This window comes from Somniosus microcephalus, chromosome 7 (assembly GCF_052327205.1).
Source record: "Somniosus microcephalus isolate GS21.2 chromosome 7, FLI_Smic_1.0, whole genome shotgun sequence".
NCBI classification, from domain to species: domain Eukaryota; kingdom Metazoa; phylum Chordata; class Chondrichthyes; order Squaliformes; family Somniosidae; genus Somniosus; species Somniosus microcephalus.
In genome coordinates this window covers 131,271,574-131,294,188 of record NC_140993.1, presented here as the reverse complement: position 1 = coordinate 131,294,188, position 22,615 = coordinate 131,271,574, and the positions used below count along the sequence as shown (strand labels likewise).

The window sequence follows — 22,615 nt, the reverse complement described above, 5'->3', positions numbered from 1 at the left end:
CCAGCTCTCCACAGCCTCCCCTGCAATTCTCCGAACTCCGATGGATCCCTGGGCGGTTGCCCGCGGCCGACGCCCGTTGCTCTGACTTCGACCTCCAAGAAGCTTCTTTTCAGGGAAAGATCCCCGTGAGGTGATGCAGTACTGCAGGTGAGTTCGAACCTGCTCGTCGCCAGTGTAGTGTCCGCGTATCAATCATACACGGACTGCAGGAGAACAATAATAACAGGTATTTACTGAACAGAGGGTAAACTTAAACTGAAAGTACAGAAGGCTGCTATGGCTTTATATACAGGTGTCGTCACTGCCGGTACTACAGTATAAAGTCAGTTCTCTCTTAAAGGTACATACACAACATCACCAATTTGATTTTATTTCTCTTTAGCTCCTTCCCTTATGCTTACGTCACTTACCTCAGGCTCGCACTCCCTCCAGGCTCTCGGACCTACCTTTATTTCCGGCCGCTCCTTTTGCTCTATCCTCCGAATTCCCACTCACTCCAAATTCCTAATTTAGCACTCTGTATAGAAGCACTTCGTTTAGGATCACTCTGTGCAACCACTATGCGTCAGCAGTTACACATGGCAGCTGTCGATCATTCTGCCATTGTCATTTACACGTCATCTAGAATCATCTTTTGTTTCTTAACTTGTCCCATTATCATCTTCTTTAACTTTGCACCATCATCCCTTTTGTCTCTTAATCTCTCCTGCCTTCCAGCCTATCACAGACCTTCCCTTTAGTTCTTTCCTCCCCCCCCCGCCCCCACTACACTTGCTTAAAAACCTGTTACATCTCCAATTTTTTCCAGTTCTGACAAAGGATAATCGACCTGAAACGTTAATTCTGTTTCTCTCTCTACAGATGCTGCCTGATCTGCTGAGTATTTCCAGCATTTTCTGTTTTTATTTACTGTTTACTTTTATACACTTGGAGCCACACCAAGTTACAAGTGCTGTCTCAGCTCCCTGCTCCCTGCTTACAGTAATTAGCACCTATTCAAGGCAAACACTTACAGCTGACTGGCAGTTAACTGCCACTGGCAGGCAGTTTCTGTTAACTACAGTTTTTAAAGTTCTAGGTTAAATTCAAAATGTTCAACTAAATTCCACTTTTTACAACTACTACTTACCTAGTACTTACCAGAGACTTCCACTCACTCCAAATTCCCAATTTAACACTCTGTCTAGAAGCACTCCATTTAGGATCACTCTGTGCAGCCCACTGCACAGGGTCAGCAGGGTGTCTGAACGCTGGGAGTTGGTGGGGCAGGAACGCTGGATCGAACAGGCAAGTGGAAAAGCACGTGCCTCCTGGATCCAGGAGTCCTCACCTTCCTTTAGCTGGCAGGTTCCCAGTGGCCCAGGAAATCCGCCCATCTACAGTTAAATTTAAACTGGTAGATCACCATGAGGCACGCAGCCTCATTATATTATTTAAAGTGCCAACTCGCCACCTGTGAGCGGGTTGGCTTCCCGTCCTCTGTCCTGTCTCCATTAAAACTGGAATTGGGTGGTTTGGAGGTGGGTTGGCATCGGGATTCAGTTTTTTAACTCTTTAACCTCCCACCTGACCCCAACCCACCCATTTTTGGGGGTTAAAATTCTCCCCTTTGGGAGGAAATATACACAATAAATGGTAAAACTTTAAAAGAGCAGAGATTATTAGGAGTACATGGGAACAGTAGCATAGTGGTTATGTTACTGGACTAGTAATCCAGAGGCCTGGGCTAATGATCTAGAGACATGAGTTCAAATCCCACAGCTGGAGAATTAAAATTCAGTTCATTAAATAAATCTGGAATAAAAAGCTAGGGCAGGATTTTCATTGTGCCGTGGAGTCAGGATTGGAGATGTGCGGGGGGTTAAAATCCTGAAATCAGGGGTCCCCACCCAAACCCGCCTCCATGTAAGTTTCAAATGAGGCGGGTACCCGCCCCGCACTGGGACCCACCTACCCGAGGCGGGAAGGGATTAGTGCCAATTAACTGCCTGTTAACAGGCAGTTTTTAGCCTAATCCCTATTTTGAAGGTTGAAGTGTGGGATTCCCGACGGCTCCAAACCACGCCAAGTTAGAGGAGGCGGGCTGTCAGGTTGAAGGACGTGGAGGGGTCGAGATGTCGGTGTTCAGGTGAGTGATGTGTGCATGAGTGCAAAGGTAAGTGTGTTTGGTGTGTCTAAAGTGATTAAAGAAGTGTAAATTACCTTTTCAGCCTTCCTTCCTTTAGGTCCCGGGAGTCCCTCATCTCACCGGCACAGAAAGCAGAATGGCTGCGAACTATCAAAAGTGACAGCCTGCAGCTTCCTGTGCAGGAGAGATTTCTAACTGAGTCTGTGGAGAAGGACTCAGGTTAGAAGTAAGACTGTCAGTGTTTGACATCTTCCAACAGCTGTGAAACACTGATATTTCATCTGTCAAAATCTCTTGACAGATGAAATTTCAGTCTGTGACGTCACCTGTTGCCAGATGGCCCTTAATTGGCCTGCTGAGCCCGCTCGGCGGGCTCAACAAGGTCAATCAAGTTAAAATCGTGTGGATTGGCCGCATCTCGATGGTGGCGGGACTACAACCCCGAAAGTTGTAGTCCCGACTCCTGAGTTAAATTCCTGCCCCTAGTATCAGTAATGGATTGTTGTAAAAACCCATCTGGTTCACTAATGTCCTTTAGGGAAGGGAATCTACCTGGTCTGGCCTATATGTAACTCCAGACACACAGCAATGTGGTTGACTCTTGTACTGCTCTCTGAAATGGCTTAGCAAGCCACTCAGTACACCACCACCTTCTTGAGGGCAATTAGAGAGGGGCAATAAATACTGGCCTTGCCAGTGACGCCCACATCCCATGAATGAATAAAGAAAAATACATAAAAATGAGAGGATAGTTGAAAGGCGTAAAAAAATTCTCCAGGTTAAATAAATAGAAGCACAGGTATAGGTAAAAAAGGTAATATTAAGCCCATACAAATGATTAGTTAGACTATATTAGAATACTGAACTAAATAAAGGCTCAGAGCTCGGAGGAGATGTACTGAAGGGCCCCGTAATTCTGAGAGTCTGTCTGCCAGAAGTGTGATCAAGAGAGTCACCCATCATTTAAATGCCACCAGCTAGCTGTCGCACTCCGCTGCAGCTCACTTGTGGGATAGCAGGAAATCAGCTGGCTCGCATGATGAGCCAGCTGTCAGGTCGGGCCTGTGGAAGAAAGCAATCCAGAGGGGGAGATGTTTGCACAGTCTGGTAGCTGAAGCTTTTTTGTGGCCTCAGGGATAGCATTCCTGTTCTTCCTAGTCCCACAAAATAAATATTAAACATTTTTCCAACCATTTTTTGAGCAGCCTCCAGTGGTCCCTTTAAGAGCTGCTGGTTCGGCTGCTCAGTGTCTGGTACAAATGGGCAGAGCAATCGTGGTGCACATTCTGCTCATTTGTACCTGAAAATTGTAGCAGGGATCCGACAAGTGGCATAGGACCCTGGAGTTGCATATTTGAGCAGCCTCCTGCCAAAAATAAGCAAGCGGGCTGCTCATCCATTTACAGGCCCACCTGAAAATTACATCAACCAGGCCTTGGGCATCAATGGCACAGCTGAGGTGCCCCCACCAAATTTTCAGCTACCGACTGCCCGTTGGACAGGTGGCAAACAGACAGCTGGCAGTTGAAAATTGCTCCATTGTCTCCCTAGAACCAATCAAGCTAGGCCTTAATGCGATGGTAGATGCAGAATGTTCAAAGAAGAATCATGTTTTCACTGATGAAAGGAATATAGAGGGAGACATGATACAGCTCTTTAAAATACTGAGAGGGAGATGATGTAGATATAAGTGTGCTGCTTGAGTGAGCTCAGAATAAGAGGGCACAGGCTTAAGATTAATAAATTTCAACCGAGACAAGAGATTAGAAGATTTTATTCTCCCCACATAGCAGTGGATATGTAGAACATATGCTGGAAAAGTATCTGGTTGGGAATGAGGTTAAAGTTTATAGGGATAGGTATAGACTAAGATAATCAAATATTCCATGGGACATGATGGTCCTTTCCTGATAGTCCTGGGGAGGAGAGTGAACATTGTCTGTGGAGGGCAGTTGGCTAGGTTTGAATAGCAGAGATTAATATTCTGGATTTTTACTTTATTACTTTTGGGAATCAGGAAGTATTTATACAGAACGTTCTCTCAAGATAGTAAAAAGATGTGGCAGAGTCCATGATAGAACAAACAGACCAATTGTTCTTTTCCCATTCCAAGATTTCTATTAAATTCTTATGATTAATTCTAAATTGATTATTAGCTGATCAATTCTATAGCATATGAGGCAGTCTCGAGACTTTCCAGAAGCAGAGAACTTCTAAAATGTCAGAAATATTCAACTTTGTCAGTAACTATATAATTGACTTATGCATTGGGGTAAATGATCAGTAAAATAATTGTGACTTAAAAGAATATTTGCATATAGGGCAAAAACACTAATATATAAGAATACATTTTACAAATGTGTGCTCCTGGCACATAGCAGTAAATCACTAGGATGCTTCGTACAATTTTCTGCCCATTAATTGTATTGCGATTACTGCAATTTCATTATATGAGCTTCCAGCAGTTACGACTCCATCCCTGGAGGATTCATTAGCAAAATTTACCTAATAGTGCCTATTAAAATATAAGTAAAATAAAGGAACTGGATTGAACTTTTTTGTACATAACTGAAGGTAAGAATGAAATATATAAAAATTAGCTTGCCATCAAAACATACTAAAGTGTGATATTAGGAACATGCTCCATTGAAAAGGCATTGAAAAGAAATACTGATCTGATTTGAACTCCAAAATGATTTTTAAAAATATGGCAACGCTGTTCCAACATCCCAGGAACGTACATTGCATGATATCTACAGAAGCTCCAAAATCTCAAAAAAAATAACATATTTACTATAAGATGAACAATATACATTAAAAAACCTTTTCAATTATTTTCTGTACCCCACACACTAACAGACCACAGTTAATCAATACATACAGTGAAAATGTCTTTGTGCCCACTCTGAAACATTTCTTCAGAATTTCCATGAAGTACAACAGATCTCGACTTTCCCTCGTCACCATAGAATGTGATGTGAGCCTGAGCAGTTGTACCTGCAGATGGTAGGTCACTAGTGAGAATAGTTACCTTCCATTTACCTCCTATGGTGAAAATAGGAACATAATTAATGTTTGCAGGAAAGTAAAACATGTAATGCAAATGTAAAATATTTTGCTGTGTATAATTAATCTGATTTTGCTTTATGATTAACATATTTGCCTATACTATGGTTACTTTCAGTCTTGATGCCAATTATTTATAGTTATCAATTATAGCTATTAGTGATAAAACATTTTTATGTTGAGAAGGCAAGATGAATGACCATGCCGCATAGTACTGGACACCACAAGACGCAACAAAGTTGGATAGGAGAGCTAGTAATTCAATAAGTAGTGATTAGGTGACATCAAACCTGGCCTGCAAAAGCCTGTAGAAGGAACGTGAGACTTTCAGCGAAGTAACATCAGCAGAGCAAGAGAAGCTCTGAGAAATTTCCTGGCCATAGACCCCTAATTTTCTTAATGTCAGTTACAATGGTCCCGAAATTCGAGTCGGAGCCTTCCCACGGGTGTAAGCCCCCGACCTGCACTTACCTTGTGCGCCGGCAGTTGAGCTGTAGAGCCCCGTGCAATTCCGATCCAGGGCCTGGCCCAGCTCCCGACGCGCTGTGCTTGCGTATCCCAGGGGCGTAGTTAGTGCGATGCGTCCCCTGGGATCACGTGAGCCATGGGCATCCAATCGGAGGAGGGAAAAGCCCATTCATAAGATTGACAGGAAGACCTGTCAAAACTTATAAATACTACGGCCCCAAAATAGCAGTAAACCTTCAAATAAGTTTTTTTTTTAAATCACACTTTTAAAATAAACTATAAATTACATTAAATAACTATTTTAAACAATAATTTACATTTTTGAAAAAAATAATTTTATATTCTAACGGGGCTAAAAATAAACTTACCTTGCTTTAAAGTATTTAAAAATAATAAACCTGTGGAAAAAATGTTTTAATTTTAATTAATTGACCACTTACCTTGTAAAAAGCAGGCCGAACGCCTGCTTTTTACATTTCTAACTACTGCAGGCTTACGATCCCGGGAAAACCTGCAAAAAAAATCTAAGTTCTGTAGTGTCCGAGGATCAATAATACTCAGACTGCAGGAGAACAATAAAACAGGTATTTACTGAACAGGGAGTAATTCAAGACTGAAATACAGAAGCCTGCTATGGCTTTATATACAGGGGTGGTCACTGCCGGCACTGTAGTATAGAATCAGTTCTTCTCTTAAAGGCACATACACAACAATTCCTCCCCTTTTAGATAAACAGTACATAACATTCATTTAACAACTAAATAATAACTAATTACAATTACAATTTTCTCTACTATATACATCAATGAAATAATCATTTATAAGTTCAGTCTTTGAGGAGGCTTCCTGATCCTGACTGCATAGCGCCTTTCTCGAGTATCCTGTTCTTGCGGCAGAGTTGATTCTGGCTCATTGTCATTGGTTGGTTCGTCAGCTTCCAATACCACTGCTTCTGAGGTAGACGCAATCTGTACTTCGGGTTGATTACCAGGTGCACCTGCTCGTGGTATGGGTTTGGCTTGTTCCTGTGACTCTAGAATCTGGTCAGCATGGCGTCTCACGATGCTCTCTCCAACGTCCACTGTGTACATTAGTGGTCCCTGCTGTGTGCATATCGTTCCTGGCTGCCATTTTTCTGTTCGGTAGTCGCGGGCCAAGACTGGTTGCCCTATCTTGAAGCTCCTGGTTGGCTTCTCATTTATGTGCTGGAATTGCTTATCCTCAACATCTCGTCTTATGTTTGGTTTGAGCAAATCCAGGTGACATCTTAGCCTTCGGTTGAAGAACATTATGGCTGGAGCTTGGTTGGTGACTGCATGTGTCGCATTCCGGTAAGCAAACAAGAAATTATCCACCTTGTGTTGTAGTGGTATGTCGTCATTATGCATTGCCTTTATGGCCTTTTTAAAGGTCTGAACAAACCTCTCAGCCAATCCATTTATGGCTGGATGATATGGGGCAGATGTGTAATGCTTCACCCCATTATTCCTCAGAAACCTCCGGAAATCCTCTGACACAAACTGTGGCCCATTGTCGGAGCAAATCTGTTCTGGCAAAGATGGTCTGTAGGACTGCAATAGTTTTCTCCGTGGTGGTGGAGGACATTTTGATGACCTCTGGCCATTGCGAATGGGCGTCCACAGCGATTAGGAACATTGAGTCCATAAATGGACCAGCAAAATCAATGTGTACCCGTTTCCATGGAGATGAGGGCCACTCCCATGGATGTAGCGAGGCCTGTGGTGGAGCGTTTTGGACCTTCTGGCATCCTGTGCATCTCTTGGTCATATCCTCGATTTCTTTATCGATTCCCGGCCACCACACAAACGCCCTGGCTAGGCTCTTCATTTTTACCCTCCCAGATGACCCTCATGAAGCTCATTGAGCACTCTATCTCTCAACTTGGGTGGAATTACCACTCGGGATCCACACATCAAGGTCCCCCGGCACACTGATAGCTGTTCTCTCCTTGTCGAGAATGCTGGCAACAGTGAGTCGCCATGTGCTGGCCATCCCGTCACCGTCAAATCATAGACCCGAGAGTGTGTCGGGTCATTTCGGGTTTCCTTCTCTATACTTGAGTTTGTAACAGGTAGACATTCGACTATGGCCGCATGGAATATCTCAACAGGGTCCACTGCAGGTGCTTCCTCCACCGTAGGCAACGGTAGGCGCGACAGCCCATCAGCGTTTCCATGCTGTTTCGTACCCTTGTACTCTATGTCGTACTGATGTGCCCCTAGAAAAAGTGACCATCTTAGCAGCCGTTGCGCCGTCATCACCGGAACGCCCTTCTTTGGGTTAAAAATGGAGACCAGGGGCTGATGATCAGTCAGTAGGGTGAATTTCTGCCCGTGCAGATAGTGATTGAATTTCTTCACCCCCCACACCAGGCTGAGGGCCTCCCTGTCAATCTGGGTGTAGTTACGCTCGGCTGAGGTTAACGAGCATGACGCAAAGGCTATTGGCCTCTCTGAACCGTCAGGGAATTTGTGTGACAGCACCGCTCCGATGCCGTAGGGAGACGCATCACATGCTAACCGAATCGGTAGTGTTGGATTGTAGTGGGCCAATACTTCTTTTGAAGTGATTAGGCATTTACTTTTCTGAAACGCATGTTTACACTCATCACTCCATTTCCATGTTACTCCAGTTTGCAGTAGAGCGTTCAGTGGGTGCAGAATTGTAGATAAATTCGGCAAGAACTTATGGTAGTAGTTCACCAACCCGAGGAACGACCTCAGTTGCGACACATTTTCCGGTGCTGGAGCCTTGACTACAGCCTCAATCTTGTCCGGCGACTTATGCAACCCTTCCTCATCAATCATGTGGCCACAATACGAGATTTGTCTCCTGAAGAACTCGCATTTGGGGCAGTTGGCTCGTAGCCCATATTCCTGTAATCTCGTGAGCACCTGCTCCAGGTTGGCAAGGTGTTCACTGTCATTTTTGCCCATAACCAGGATGTCGTCCAAATAACACTGGGTCCCCAGGATCCCTTGCAGGACTTGTTCCATCGCCCTCTGCCAAATAGCCGGGACTGATGCTACCCCGAATACCAGTCGATTGTACTGGTAAAGGCCTTTGTGAGTGTTTATAGTGAGCTACTTCCACCTCCATTTGTAGATACGCTTGGGCCAGATCAATCTTTGTAAAGCGTTTCCCTCCAGATAGTGAGGCGAAAATATCTTCTATCCGTGGAAGTGGATATTGTACTGTGTGCAGGACTGGGTTCACAGTTACCTTGAAGTCCCCACAGATGCGAACCTTCTTCGGTTCCCCAGGCGTGCTGCCCAATGATTTCTTCATTACAGGAACGATGAGTGTGGCCCACTCGCTCCAGTCCACCTTGGACAGCACACCCGAACGCTCCAGACCCTCCAGCTCTGTTTCAACAGCTGGGCGGATCGCGTAAGGTACCGGTCTGGTCTTTAAAAATTTTGGGTTTGCGTTATCTTCGATTTTTATCGTTGCCGTTACTCCTTTTAGAGTCCCAAGTCCTTGTTGGAACACCTCTTTCGCATCAGTTAGAATTTTTGACAGTTGTCCAGGTGTGACGTCATCATCCTTTTTATCAGTCACAGTTAGCGCCTGAATGGAATGCCAATCCAATTGTATTTTTCGGATCCATTCACGTCCCAATAATGGTGGTTCTCCATCTGGTAGTATATATAGATACAGTTTCTGTGTTTCCTTGCCGTTGTATTCAACTGGCACCCTTATTTTTCCTCTGGGGTAGACTTTTTGCCCCGTGTATGTCTTCAATACAATGGACGTGTCCTTCAAGGGTATGTGTGAGAATAGCTGCTCATAGTCTTGTCGATTCATGACAGTTAGGGCTGATCCTGTGTCCAATTCCATCTTTACTGGGGACCCTGCTATCATGAGGTTGACCCAAATGGTTCGGTGATCCTCCTTTGCGATCACATTGTGTAACTTTAGACAACTTAGTCTCCTGCTCCCGGAGTCCTTATCACTGTCCTGATCTTCCGAACTACTGTCTGTCAATTTCTTTACTTTCTTGTACTTTTCCTTAGTAGTTCTTGTAGTGTTGGTTTTCTTTCCCGACCTGCAGACTCTTGCTGTGTGTCCCATTTTCCCATATTGCCTGCGTACTTTGTTCTTAACCCAGCAGTCCTTCTGATCATGGGTTGTTCTGCCGCAGCGGTAGCACTTTTCTGCTCCATACGCCATTTTGTTAGCGCTGTATTCCTGTGGTTTCTGTTGTATTTCCGCAGCTCCCCGTGCTGCTGCTTCGTAGGATACTGCCACGCTGAAAGCCTGTTCTAGCATCAGGTCCTTTTCCGAAAGTAGTCGTTTCTGGGTTCCTTCACTCCGGAGCCCGCAGACAAACTTATCCCGCAAGGTGTCTGCCAGTCCTGCTCCGAACTGGCAGTGCTTCGATAACTTGTGTAGTTCCATAAGATAGTTAGCATTGCTCTCATCTTTGTGCTGGTTTCTTTTATGGAACTTGAATCTTTCTGCTATCAGCAGCGGTGTAGGGTTTAGGTGTTCCTGTAAGATATTAACAATCTCTTCAAAACCTTTCTCCATTGGTTTAGCTGGGGTAATTAAATTCCGCAATAGGCCGTACGTTCTCGCACCCATCAAATTTAATAATACCGATGCCTTCTTTCCATCGGCCACCTCATTTGCCTTGCAGTACACTTCAATTCTTTCCACATACGTGGTCCAGTCTTCTACCTCGTTGTCGAAAGCAGTGATACTGCCACTCTTCGGCATCTTGGGTGGTTTAAAATGGCGCCTCCCGCGCTTTTTCTTCTTCCCCAATGGATTAAAATGGTGCCTCCCGTGCTTTTCCTTCTTCCCCAATGGAATAAAATGGCGCCTCCCGCGCTTTTTCTTCTTCCCCTTGCTGCCACGCTGCTCCTAGCGTTCTACAGGGTAATGGCGGTGACCCGCGGCTTCGGCGCGTCTCACTTTTCCTTCCCCGCGTTCTATCCTCTCCACGCTGCCCTGTTCTTGAGCACCGACCGCGCCCTGTCCGCTCCAATCTCTCTCTCTCTCTTTTCCTCCCGACGACGCTGCACGGCCCCTTTGCAGAGCCGCTCGATCGAGCCCGAGCCCGCTGCAGTCCGGAAGGGTCAGCGCACTACCTGCTACCAGCACGACTTGCTGGAACACCTCGACTGGGGAGCCAGGCCCAGTTTTCCACAGCCTCCCCTGCAACTCTCCGATGGATCCCTGGGCAGTTGCCCGCGGTCGACGCCCGCCGTTCTGACTTCGACCTCCAAGAAGCTTCTCTTCAGGGAAAAGATCCCCATGAGGTGATGCAGTACTGCAGGTGAGTTGAAACCTGCCCGTCGCCAGTGTAGTGTCCGAGGATCAATAATACTCAGACTGTAGGAGAACAATAAAACAGGTATTTACTGAACAGCGAGTAATTCAAGACTGAAATACAGAAGCCTGCTATGGCTTTATATACAGGGGTGGTCAATGCCGGTACTGCAGTATAGAATCAGTTCTTCTCTTAAAGGCACAAACACAACAATTTCAAACCGACGTCGGGAAGCCCGCACTTGCAGGGGTGAAATGGGGATAATCCTCTTAACTGCCTGTTAACTGCTTGTGGATGGGCACCCACCCCCAGATTCTGCCATTTTCCCGGCAGTCCCACCTCCAAACCCACCTCCCCAGGGCTGGCAAAATTCCCCCAATGTTTCCACTTGTGGGGAGGGCATTACTAGAGGCCATCAATATAAGATAGTCACCAAGAAAACAAATAGGGAATTCAGAAGAAACTTCTTTACCCAAAGAGTGGTGAAAATGTGGAACTCACTACCACAGGGAGTGGTTGAAGGGAATAGTATAGATGCATTTAAGGGGAGGCTAGACAAGCATATGAGGGAGAAGGGAATAGAGGGTTATGCTGATAGATTTAGAAGAGGAAAGACGGGAGGAGGCTCGAGTGGAGCATAAACGCCGGCATGGACTGGTTGTGCTGAATGGCTTGTTTCTGTGCCGTATCTATATAAAAAAGGATCGTGGTGTCTGTCTGTCTGTCTGTCTGGGGCATCACTCAAAAGTTATAGAGCGTAACTACACATATGTTATATCAAAAGAAAGCTTATGATTAGGGGAGTCTCATAGGTGTATTTACTTTTTGGTCAGACAAAAATTGTTCGGACAGTATACAAAAAACGTTCAAAAAATGGACAAAATCCGCTCATTAGCGGTTGACCAATCCTACCGCTCATTAGCGTTGAGTGACGTGATGGTTGACCAATTGGGGGGTGTTTCATGGCATTTGTGGGTGGGGCCTAATCCTTCAAACTGCCGAGCGGGAGCTGAGCTGAGGTGAGTGGCGGCCATTAAAGACCGGCCAGGCCTGAAGCTAAAAAAATGGTAATGGAGGTGAAGAAATTGTTCATTCATTAGTATTGATTCAGGAATTTCTCTCTCTCTCTCTCCTTCCCCTCTCTCTCTCCTTCCCTCTCTCTCTCTCTCTCCTTCCCTCTGTCTCTCTCTCCTTCCCTCTGTCTCTCTCTCTCCTTCCCTCTGTTTCTCTCTCCTTCCCTCTGTCTCTCTCTCCTTCCCTCTCTCTCCTTCCCGCTCTCTCTCTCCTTCCCGCTCTCTCTCTCTCCTTCCCGCTCTCTCTCTCCTTCCCGCTCTCTCTCTCTCCTTCCTGCTCTCTCTCTCCTTCCCTCTCTCTCTCTCTCTCTGTCTCTCTCTCCTTCCCTCTCTCTGTCTCCTTCCCTCTCTCTCTATCTCCTTCCCTCTCTCTGTCTCCTTCCCTCTGTCTCCTTCCCTCTCTCTCTGTCTCCTTCCCTCTCTCTCTCCTTCCCGCTCTCTCTCCTTCCCCCTCTCTCTCCTTCCCCCTCTCTCTCCTTCCCTCTCTCTCCTTCCCTCTCTCTCCTTCCCTCTCTCTCTCTCTCCTTCCCTCTCTCCTTCCCTCTCTCTCTCTCTCCTTCCCTCTCTCCTTCCCTCTCTCTCTCTCCTTCCCTCTCTCCTTCCCTCTCTCTCTCTCTCCTTCCCTCTCTCTCTCCTTCCCTCTCTCTCTCTCTCCTTCCCTCTCTCTCTCCTTCCCTCTCTCTCCTTCCCTCTCTCTCTCTCCTTCCCTCTCTCTCTCCTTCCCTCTCTTTCTCTCCTTCCCTCTCTCTCTCCTTCCCTCTCTCTCTCTCCTTCCCTCTCTCTCTCTCCTTCCCTCTCTCTCTCCTTCCCTCTCTCTCTCCTTCCCTCTCTCTCTCTCTCTCCTTCCCTCTCTCTCCTTCCCTCTCTCTCTCTCCTCTTCCCTCTCTCTCTCCTCTTCCCTCTCTCTCTCTCTCTCTCCTTCCCTCTCTCTCCTTCCCTCTCTCTCTCTCCTCTTCCCTCTCTCTCTCTCCTCTTCCCTCTCTCTCTCTCTCCTTCCCTCTCTCTCTCTCTCTCTCTCCTTCCCACACAGACAGACAGACAGACAGACAAACTCATTTATATATATATAAAAATTATTTCTACTTTTCATAACAACATGCCCTCAAAATACCCTCGGCACCGCCGGGCACTCCAGCTAGTATCCTATGTAATCCTATGTAACAATGTAACTCTCTAAAAGCGGACTACAGATGCCGGCAGTAGCAGAACACTGGCCAACAAGGTAAGCACCAAATCACTCAATGGCATCTCTCACTCACAGCATCAGTCCATATTGGCATTATCATTCCCAGTTGTGCTGACTGGGCCCCATGCCAGGACAGCAGGTAGAAGAAGCCAAACTGGCTTCTTTGATGATGACCTCCAAGCCCTTCTCCAAGGGGTACAAGACAGGAGCCTCACACTTCTCACCAAGCTGGATACCAACATCAGTTGTGCTAACTGCAGGGAGCTGGCACTGGCACTGACCTCAACTTCCTCATACCCAAGAATGATCAACAGTCAGAACAAAGTGAAAATACTTCATGAGGATAGGCCAGGGTAGCATGTCACAACACTATTTACACCCTGGCAATCACTGCATTCTTCACCCTTAAAGCAACACTCACGCTATTGAGTCTCACACTCTACTCTGGATAAGGGTATTTATGAATATTACAGTGCCAGGAAATAGACCATTCAGCAGATTCAGATTTCTTCACACAGGTGAGGATTCCTGGCAAGGTCCTGCTGGGCTAAAGAGGTCTTTGGTGTCATCTAGTAGGGTGTGCAGAACAAGGGAAGGCTGAGGTGCTGGCTCTGCAGTCGATCAGTTGATGAGGATGTCCTGCAGAATGTGCCCTCTGATAGTGCTTGCAGTGGCAAGTGAGGAGATGGCCTGGTTTGCATCACAGACAAGCTTGACATTCTGGGAATGAAACCCCTTCCTATTCACATAAGTCATTGGCTCATTTGGCTCATTCAGCTATTCAGCAGAAGTCCCTGGCTTTGTGCCTCTGATGCCTGTGGGCGATGCCAACGTAGATGAAATTTGTTGTTCTATGAAAGAGGGCATCCGTCATCTACTGGATATATGCCCTGACAGCTCCCTGGTTAATGTTACACAGATACCCTGTGACAGCCTGGAAGGATCAGGACAGGACTTCTAAAAGTTGAGGGCTGTTATCACTTTCATTGACATGGACAGAGCAGTTGTGGCAGTGGAGTGAGTCTGCAAATCTTCATGCAAAAGTTGGCAAAGATGCCCAGTGTCATCCTTAGAGAGGCGAGCCATTGGATTCACAGCAATACAATACAATACAAATCGCTTTATTGGCATGATAAGGTACATCTTATGTTGCCAAAGCATCAAAATACATTTATGGTTGAACACATAAACGCGGTTCCATTCATACAGTGTATAAACAGGTATATCCCTGAGTTTATAAATATACATTCGCCTTGTTTATATATACTCTTGTCTTAGTTTACTGGTTGTCCCTCTGTTCATGGCAAGCTGTAACATAGTGTGCCGCCAGTGTTACACAGCTTCTCTCCTCCCCCAGTAGGAATGGGAGTTTTTGGTTGTCAGTCAGATTTCTGAATTCAGGGCATATTTGTGAGAATTTTTGGTAGAAATTCTCTCTGATGCCCTGATATTTTCCACAGGCTGTGAGGAAGTGCATCTCTGTCTCAACTACTCCCTGACTGCAGTGAGAGCATATCCTGTCTTCTCTTGGCAGCCTGGTCTGCCTGTGTCTGCCTTTTTCGATTGCTAGGCTATGTTCGCTAAGTCTGTAACTTGTCAAGGTTCTTTTCAGTTTGTTATCCTTTACCATGGTCAGGTAATCAGCTATGTTGTATTGTCTGTTTAGGGCCAAGTAGCAATTGAGTTTGCTTTGGGTTTTTGTTGTTTCTGCCCAATATGACAGATATTTTTCCTTTTGCTTAGCGACGATTGTGTTGGGTCGAATTCTTTGTGTTACCCTGTCACTGTCCTGGGACTGGTTATTGTTAGTATTGTTATTAGTTACTTTATTGAGTCCCAGGACTAGTTGACTGAGGGTATTCTTCTTTATGGTCAGCTCTTGGCATTTCAGGGCGTCGTAGTGATAGCATTGGGGGTTGCTCATTTGTAGGTGATTCCAAAATTTGGTGGCTCTTTTTTGGATAGTGATTATTAATGGGTATTGGCCTAGTTCCGCCCTGCATGCGTTGTTTACTGTTTTCCTTTGAGTCCGGAGGATACTTTTACAGAATTCCGCATGTAGGATCTCAATTGGGTGTTTGTCCCATTTTGCAAAATCTTGTTGTGTTAGTGATCCCCAGACCTCACTGCCATAGAGTGCAATTGGTTCAATTACTGATTTGAAAATTTTGAGCCAAATGCTAATTGGGATTTCTATTTGGATTGATTTTTTGATGGCATAGAAAGCCCTTCTTGCTTTCTCTTTCAGTTCATTCACAGCCAGTTTGAAGTTTCCCGTAGAACTGATTTTTAAGCCCAAGTATGTGTAGTGAGTGGTTTGTTCAATTTTGGTTGTTCCTACTGTGAAATTTATTGTGGGTCCATGTTGTTTGGATCTTTGCTGGAACACAAGGACTTTGGTTTTTTGGGGATTTATTGTCAGGGCCCAAGTCTGGCAGTACGACTCCAGCAGGTCCAGGTTCTGCTGTAGACCCTCCTTAGTTGGTGACAGCAGAACCAGGTCGTCGGCATAGAGGAGGAATTTAACCTTGGATTCATATAGGGTGAGGCCGGGTGCTGTAGATTGTTCAAGTAGTTTTGCCAATCCATTAATGTAAATATTAAAGAGTGTCGGTGAGATTGGCGAGCCCTGCGTCACCCCCCGCCCCTGTGGGAAGTATTTTGTTTGTTTGTCTCCAATTTTAACTGCACATTTATTGTTTGTATACATTGATTTAATTACATCATATGTTTTCCCTCCTACCCCGCTTTCGATAAGTTTCAGGAATAAACCGTCATGCCAGATGGAGTCGAAAGCCTTCTGGAAATCTACAAAGCATGCGTAGATTTTGCTTTTGTTATGGTGAACGTGTTTGTCAATTAGGGTCTGTAGGGTGAAGATATGATCGGATGTTCTATAGTTTGGCAGGAATCCAATTTGGCTTTTACTCAAGACATTGTGCTCTTCAAGGAAGTTTATAAGTCTTTTGTTTATGATGCTACAGAATACCTTCCCCAGGTTACTGTTTACACAGATGCCTCGATAGTTGTTTGGGTCGATTTTGTCCCCACTTTTGTATATGGGTGTTATGAGTCCTTTGTTCCAGATGTCAGGGAAATAACCGACACTCAGAACCAAGTTGAAGAGTTTTAGGATAGCCAGTTTCAGTTTGTCGTCTGCGTGTTTAATCATCTCGTTTAGTATGCCGTCTGTCCCGCAAGCTTTTCCTGGTCGCAGGTCCTTGAGTTTTTCAAGAAGTTCTTTTTCTGTTATTATGGCGTCTAGCGGGTTTTGGTTATCTTTTATGGCCATTTCAAGCTTTTCTAGTTTTTTGCGTATTTGGTGTTGCTCTGGTCTTAGTGTGTTTTTCTGGTATAATTTTTCAAAGTGGTTTACCCATGTGTCCCCATTTTGAATGGACAAATCGTCGTGTTGTTTTTTGTGTAGTGTTTTCAAGTTGTCCCAGAAACAATTCGACTCAATGGATTCCTCCATGGAGTTGAGTGTATTCTTAATAAATTGCTCTTTTTTGGTCCTGAGTGTGTTTCTGTATTGTGTTAGCGTCTGACAATAAGTAAGGCGTAATTCCTCGTTTTCTGGATGTCTGTGTTTTTGGTTTGATAGTTTTCTAAGTTTTTTCCTCATGTTATGGCAATCATGGTCAAACCATTTTTCATAGTTTTTTGTTTTGGGTTTGTTCTTGCGAGCTTTCAAGTTTGCATTTGTTGCCAAATTATCAAAAATATTGTTTAGTTTACTAACTGCCCGGTTTACGCCTTCTTTATTGTGAGTGTATATGTTATCCAGAAAGGTGTCTAAGAGAGCTTGAGTTGATGCATTGCTAATTGTTTTCTGGTATTTTTCCGTGTCATTTTTGGCCCATCTGTACGATTTTTTGGTGTTGTACAGTTTACTGGGTTGTGTTTCTATGTTGTTTGTTTCTGTCTTTTTGAGAAACATAGTAATTTGGCTGTGATCTGACAGTGTTATTTGTGGTTTGACTGTGAATGCTCTGAAAGAGGATGGGTCCAAGTCTGTAATCATATAGTCTACTGTGCTGCAGCCAAGAGGTGAGCAGTAGGTCGATCTTCCTAGGAGGTCTCCTATGAACCTACCATTGACAATGTACAGACCCAGGTTTCGACAGAGCTGTAGTAGCTGTTTACCGTTGGTATTTGACTGCTTGTCGCAGTTATGCCTGTATGGAAGGGAAGGGATGTCAAAGTAGTTATTCCCGAATACGTAATTGTTTCCCTGATTATTGGTGAAGTCTGGTTCTTCGCCCGTTCTTGAATTGAGGTCCCCACAGATCAACACGTTCCCCTGGGCCTGGTATTGGATAATTTCCCCCTCCATGTTGGAGAAGGTGTCCTCTTTGTAGTACGGGGAATCGATTGGAGGGATATAAAGTGCGCAAATGTAAACATCTTGGGTGTTTGAGATAATCTCCCTCTCAAGTTTGAGCCACATATGGTTTTCGCCCTTTTTTATAAATTTGATGTAATTCTTAAGTTCTGTTTTAAACCAGATCAGTATGCCTCCGGAGTCTCTGCCTTGGGTTACACTTGGTAATTTATTGGAGGGGACCACTAGCTCAGTGTACCCTTGGGGACAGCCGGTGTGTCCTTTTCCTTTATACCAAGTTTCCTGTAAAATGATAATATCTAGATCTTTAGTTTCCTCTATGAACTCTGGGGTCCTACTCTTCACTTCTCGCACTGAGGAGCGTAGACCTTGGATATTCCAGGTCGAAATATATAAGGATTTCATGTTAAGTTTTATCTTTTTCTATGATAGGTTAAAGAGTGGTACGTGTTTGTCGTGTCTAAGTGTGGGGAAAAAAAAGATCACCCCAGTTGTCTACAAAAGTTAATACAATTTGGTTACAGTTCTTTCTATTAATTAGTCCTTGATCCATAAGGCGGAAGTAGATGCTGATGCACATCTGCTTATTGTCTCTTAATGGATTGTTTCTGTCTGAGGTATTGCGTACGTCCTGTGCATCTCTCCCTCTGTCTGGCTGGTAGCGGTCCTATTCCCCTGTGGGACAGGAGTGGTGCAGGTCTGATAATGTTGTTTTGCATGGGGATCCTCTCCGGTCTCGGTTGGTGTGGTGGTGGTCTTTGTAGTGTTCCTGATATGTACCCCGCTGATCTCTGGTGGTCGGGGGGGGGGTTCTCTTGGAGTCTGGGTATGGACCCGGTTAAAAGCGACGTCCTTCAGGGCTTTAGCAAAGATCGATATTTTTTGCCTTTGGATGTGGACGTGGTCGTAAAGACATTCTTCATCGAGGGTGGGGTGTTGGGCCAGGTGTACGTTGTGGTTTCATTCGCATTCTGTTGCTATGCTGGCATTTATCTCATGAATTGTGTTGTTGTTGAAGTCTGTTCTCGGCAATATTGTGGAAACAGTGATTCTAGTGTTTGGAAATGTACTGCTTGCCTTCCTAATCATTGCTCTGAGCGATGTTGCTACCTCTTTCTGTTTGGCCTTTAGGTCATTTGTGCCCGTGTGTATTATTATGTGTTAGGGGGAGCCTAATCTGGCTTTGGTCAGCCATCCCATGGCTCTGTCTGTTGTTGGGCACCAAATCTTTTCTACTTTACTTCTAGGGAAGAGCTTTTTCTCCCATAGAAATTTCCCATTTGAGTCTATGAGTATTACGATGTCAGCCTTGTTTGTGTTTACTGTCTGGTGGCTTTCGCCTGGACTCATAGTGTGTGTGCTGGGCTGGGGTGTCTGGTGTGTGTGTACCTCTTGTGAGCGGCTCGCTTGTGGTTCCATGGTGGTGGGGGAAGATTGCGAGTCAGTATGCTGGTCGGTCTGTGTGGCACCCCTTGTATTGTGTGTCTGTTGCTTTTGTTCCGTGTGGGAGTGCAGCCGTTCCGTCCGGCTCTGTCTTGTCTTATCTCTAGTCTCTGGTTGCTGGTCTAATGGTGTTTTCTCTCCTCTATGGCTCTCTTCTTTTTCCTGCAGCTCTTTCACCTGATTCTTAAGTAGATTCACCTGGTTATCAAGTCTATTCAGCTCTCTCTTGTGTCTCTCCCTCTCCTGCTTTTGTTTGTCATTCAATTTGAGGACCTCCTCTCTAAGTTTAACCATCTCTATCTCTAATTGATTACATTTATCTTTTGGTTGTATCTGGCTGTGTGATCGCGGGGTATGTGTCTGGTCGGCCCTGGAAGGCTCACTCACTTCCTGGCTAAGCTGGTCGGCCCTGGAAGGCTCACTCACTTCCTGGCTATGCTGCTCTTCTCTTGGTGGGCTGGGAATGGTAGGGGAACTATATGTGGCTTCCTCCGTGGTAGTTATGCTGGGGTTTGTCAGTTGTATCGTGTGGCTGTGGTTCCCCGGGGTTAGTGTCTGGTTTGAACTGTGTGGCTCGTTCATCCCTTGACCATGCAGATTTTCTCCTGGTAAGTTGTCAATGTTGGGGGGAGTGCGGGCCACTCTGGGGCTGTTCATTCCCCTCGTAGTTGATCTTTTCAGTGTCCTGAAGGCCATTGCAAATTTGTCGAGGTTGCCTTGCACTAATATTGTTCCGGTATTGTACGCGTTGACAGTCGTGATTGAACTGTCTCCTGGAGAGTCTAGGACCTGTGTGACCCATACACATGCTGGGGAGGGTTGTACCTGATGGACTTCCACTGACCTTGACACGCTGTTGTTGCAACTCGTCCTCCATTATGATGGCATAGAGTGGCATGCCCATGGGGAAAGTCGATCTGCGTGTGGGTTTGGGACAGAGGAAGTCGGGGGGTCACAAAAAAAATTCTGGGTAGCAAGAAAGCACTACAGTAAAAGAAAGTTTAGGTGTCAGTGATTAAAAATGTGAAGGAAAGGATTTTTTTTTTTTAAGTTCCTCGAAAGCCTGTAATCAGTAATTGAAATTAGTGCCTCTTCAGCTCATTAATTCCTCACTCACACGTGCCTGAAATGCTGGGCAGAGCTGTTAAACCGTTTGAAGTTACATAGATTGCAGGTGCGATGTAAACCTAGGAAACGTAGGTGTACTTGATCAGTGCAACTATGGAAATGAGCCCTGAGGGATTTTGACAGGTGTAAGATTTGCACTGGGATAGAAAGTTGGGATCTTCCTCTGGTGATTTTTAGCTGCGGCAGACAAGAAATGGGCGGCCTCACTGCCCGGTCCTCCACTGTTTCCACTGCTATCCTGACTGACAAATGTGTTGCTGAACAACCATTTTAGATTGAAGAAAGTGAGCTGAATTTGGACAACCATAACTTTTAAGCATTTATTTAAAAAAAAGTAACAAGGCAGAACTGCTGTACTTGTCACATTACTAGTTATTTTGAATAGTATATTGGTATAGAATGTAGTTTCACTACACACAGAATCAATATTTCCAATGTGTGAATATCAAAAGCCATCATGCATATACTGAAACACCATTTAATGGATAACATCAGATGGTGGTATCACAAAAGTAACTTCGAGACACCACAAGCTGCATAGTACAGAATAATTCACACCATCGCAATGGAGTTCTGGGCTTTCTTTCTTTGTGTTAGATATCATCATAGCTCATTATCACCACTATGTTACTCTCAATCCATCCATGCATCAGACTATTTTATCTTCTGTAAATTTTAACAGGGATATACATGAAAAGAGATTATCAGTAGAAAAATACAATTGAATAATTGAGTTGCTTCGAAGAAGTTATAAACTTCGAGATGGATTTTACAAAAGCTACTTGAAATTTGTATAAGAATTCCATAATTTAACATTAATTTGAGAACATTTCTGTCAGCCCAACTCAAATTATTTAATTAATATACAGATTCCTCACACTGAACTATTGATTCTAGCCACAACATCACGCAGAGACAATAAGCAGAAGCCAGGCGATTTCCCACAGGAAGGAAAAATCAAACAGTCAGCATCAACTATTGTTGCACAAGGCAGTTTATGTTATCAGAAACCTTCAATCCAAATACTGCCTGTTGTGTGCTCATGTTTTATTCCTTATAGCAAACGCTAATTAGCATTTCTAGTTGATTCCATATGTTTTGAGTTTCAGTTATTTGCTGGTATTTTCAAGCTCCTGCAAGAAATATGAAAGGTGTACCACCTGAGAGATAAAAGGTTAATAAAGGTTAAGAACGATGCGTAAAGGCTGATGTGTTTGGTGCTTTAGCAATGTAAGCAAAAAGAATAGAAAGTATAGCATGGAGTACGTGCTGTAACGCTACTTGTTTCTCTGCAAATTCATATACTTATTACATATAGTTGGTGAGATACGGGGTTATAGGCCTAGAAATTCGATCGTGCCTGAAAACAGGTGGGCGGGGGTTGGCGCGCACGCTATACGTGCCTATTCACATGGTCACAGGAACCATGGGAAATTGGTGCTGGTAGCTTATTATAATGAATCAGGCATCCAGTCAGTGATACCAGCACTATTTCTTGGCTCCTGCCTGTTTGGGTGCGGGAGGGGGGGGTCATGGGAGAGTTATTGGGCTTCACTCATGGCACTTATAGGCAACTAGCACCTCTTAAAGGAAAGGTGCACTCTGGCTGCAGACAGCAGGGAAACATCATGAAAGGGCTAAAATGGTTGGAAGAGGTACAGGGAGGGTACCCAGGTTCACGGATGCAGCATTGGTCGAGGCTGTCCACAGGAGGAAGGAGCCCCTGTACTTCTCAGGTTGGGGGGGGGGGTGGCGCGGCAGTCAGGAAGCCCTCCAAGCAACAGCTCCACCACCAGTGGGAAGAGGTCATGAGGATATCAATGTCAGCAGCTTAGTTCCCAGGACATGGCTGCAATCAATGTTCCCTCTAAGGTATGCAGCCGTGCACCAATCGGGAGGTCCCACACAGGCTCTCCCACAGCCCTCGCACCCAAACAGCCACTAGCTGCTGCTGCTTGAAGTTACCACACGTGCACGGCCACACAGCAAATTTAAAGGGACCGTGCAAACAAATTAGACCTGAAATGTTAACTTTGTTTCTCTATCCACAGATGCTGCCTGACCTGCTGAGTATTTCCAGCATTTTCTGTTTTCATTTCATTAGCACCCTTGTGGACACAACCATATGCAGCGTCTGATGGCCGATGTCTCAACTTCCATTGCAGCACAAGCAGCAGCCACCCAATGTCGGAGTACTGCCATCATGGCTCTGGATTCCAGTGTTCAAAGGGGCTTGCAGGGTACCACAGCAGTCCAACAATCTGTCCTCCAACAGGTTATTTCGATTTCCGAGACGCCACCCCAGGGGAGTGGCAGTGGTTCTGTGGGGCATAAACCTGCTGTCCTGTCTCCCACCACTGCTACTCCACCAATGCCCTTGCTGTTGCCTGTCAGCCAGCCAACCCAGACTGCTGCTGCCCATGCCAAGATGGTACAGTCCACAGCCAGGCCTTCTAGGCCCAGAGCTGCTCGAGGTTGT

General features: G+C 45.2%; 1 protein-coding gene across 3 annotated transcripts in view; it reads right to left on the bottom strand.

Annotated features, from left to right (window-relative positions):
* The window catches only part of LOC147114887 (oxygen-regulated protein 1), a 265,992-nt gene that overhangs the window by 172,659 nt on the left and 70,718 nt on the right, over nucleotides 1-22,615 (bottom strand). For 2 of the 3 annotated variants that reach the window (XM_085992954.1, XM_085992955.1), the window contains exon 4: nucleotides 5,010-5,173. The exons of the other annotated variant lie outside the window; for it this stretch is intronic. In XM_085992954.1, coding sequence (XP_085849080.1) covers nucleotides 5,010-5,173 — 164 coding nt within the window. The remainder of the gene's footprint in view (nucleotides 1-5,009; nucleotides 5,174-22,615) is intronic. 3 annotated transcript variants of the gene reach the window in all.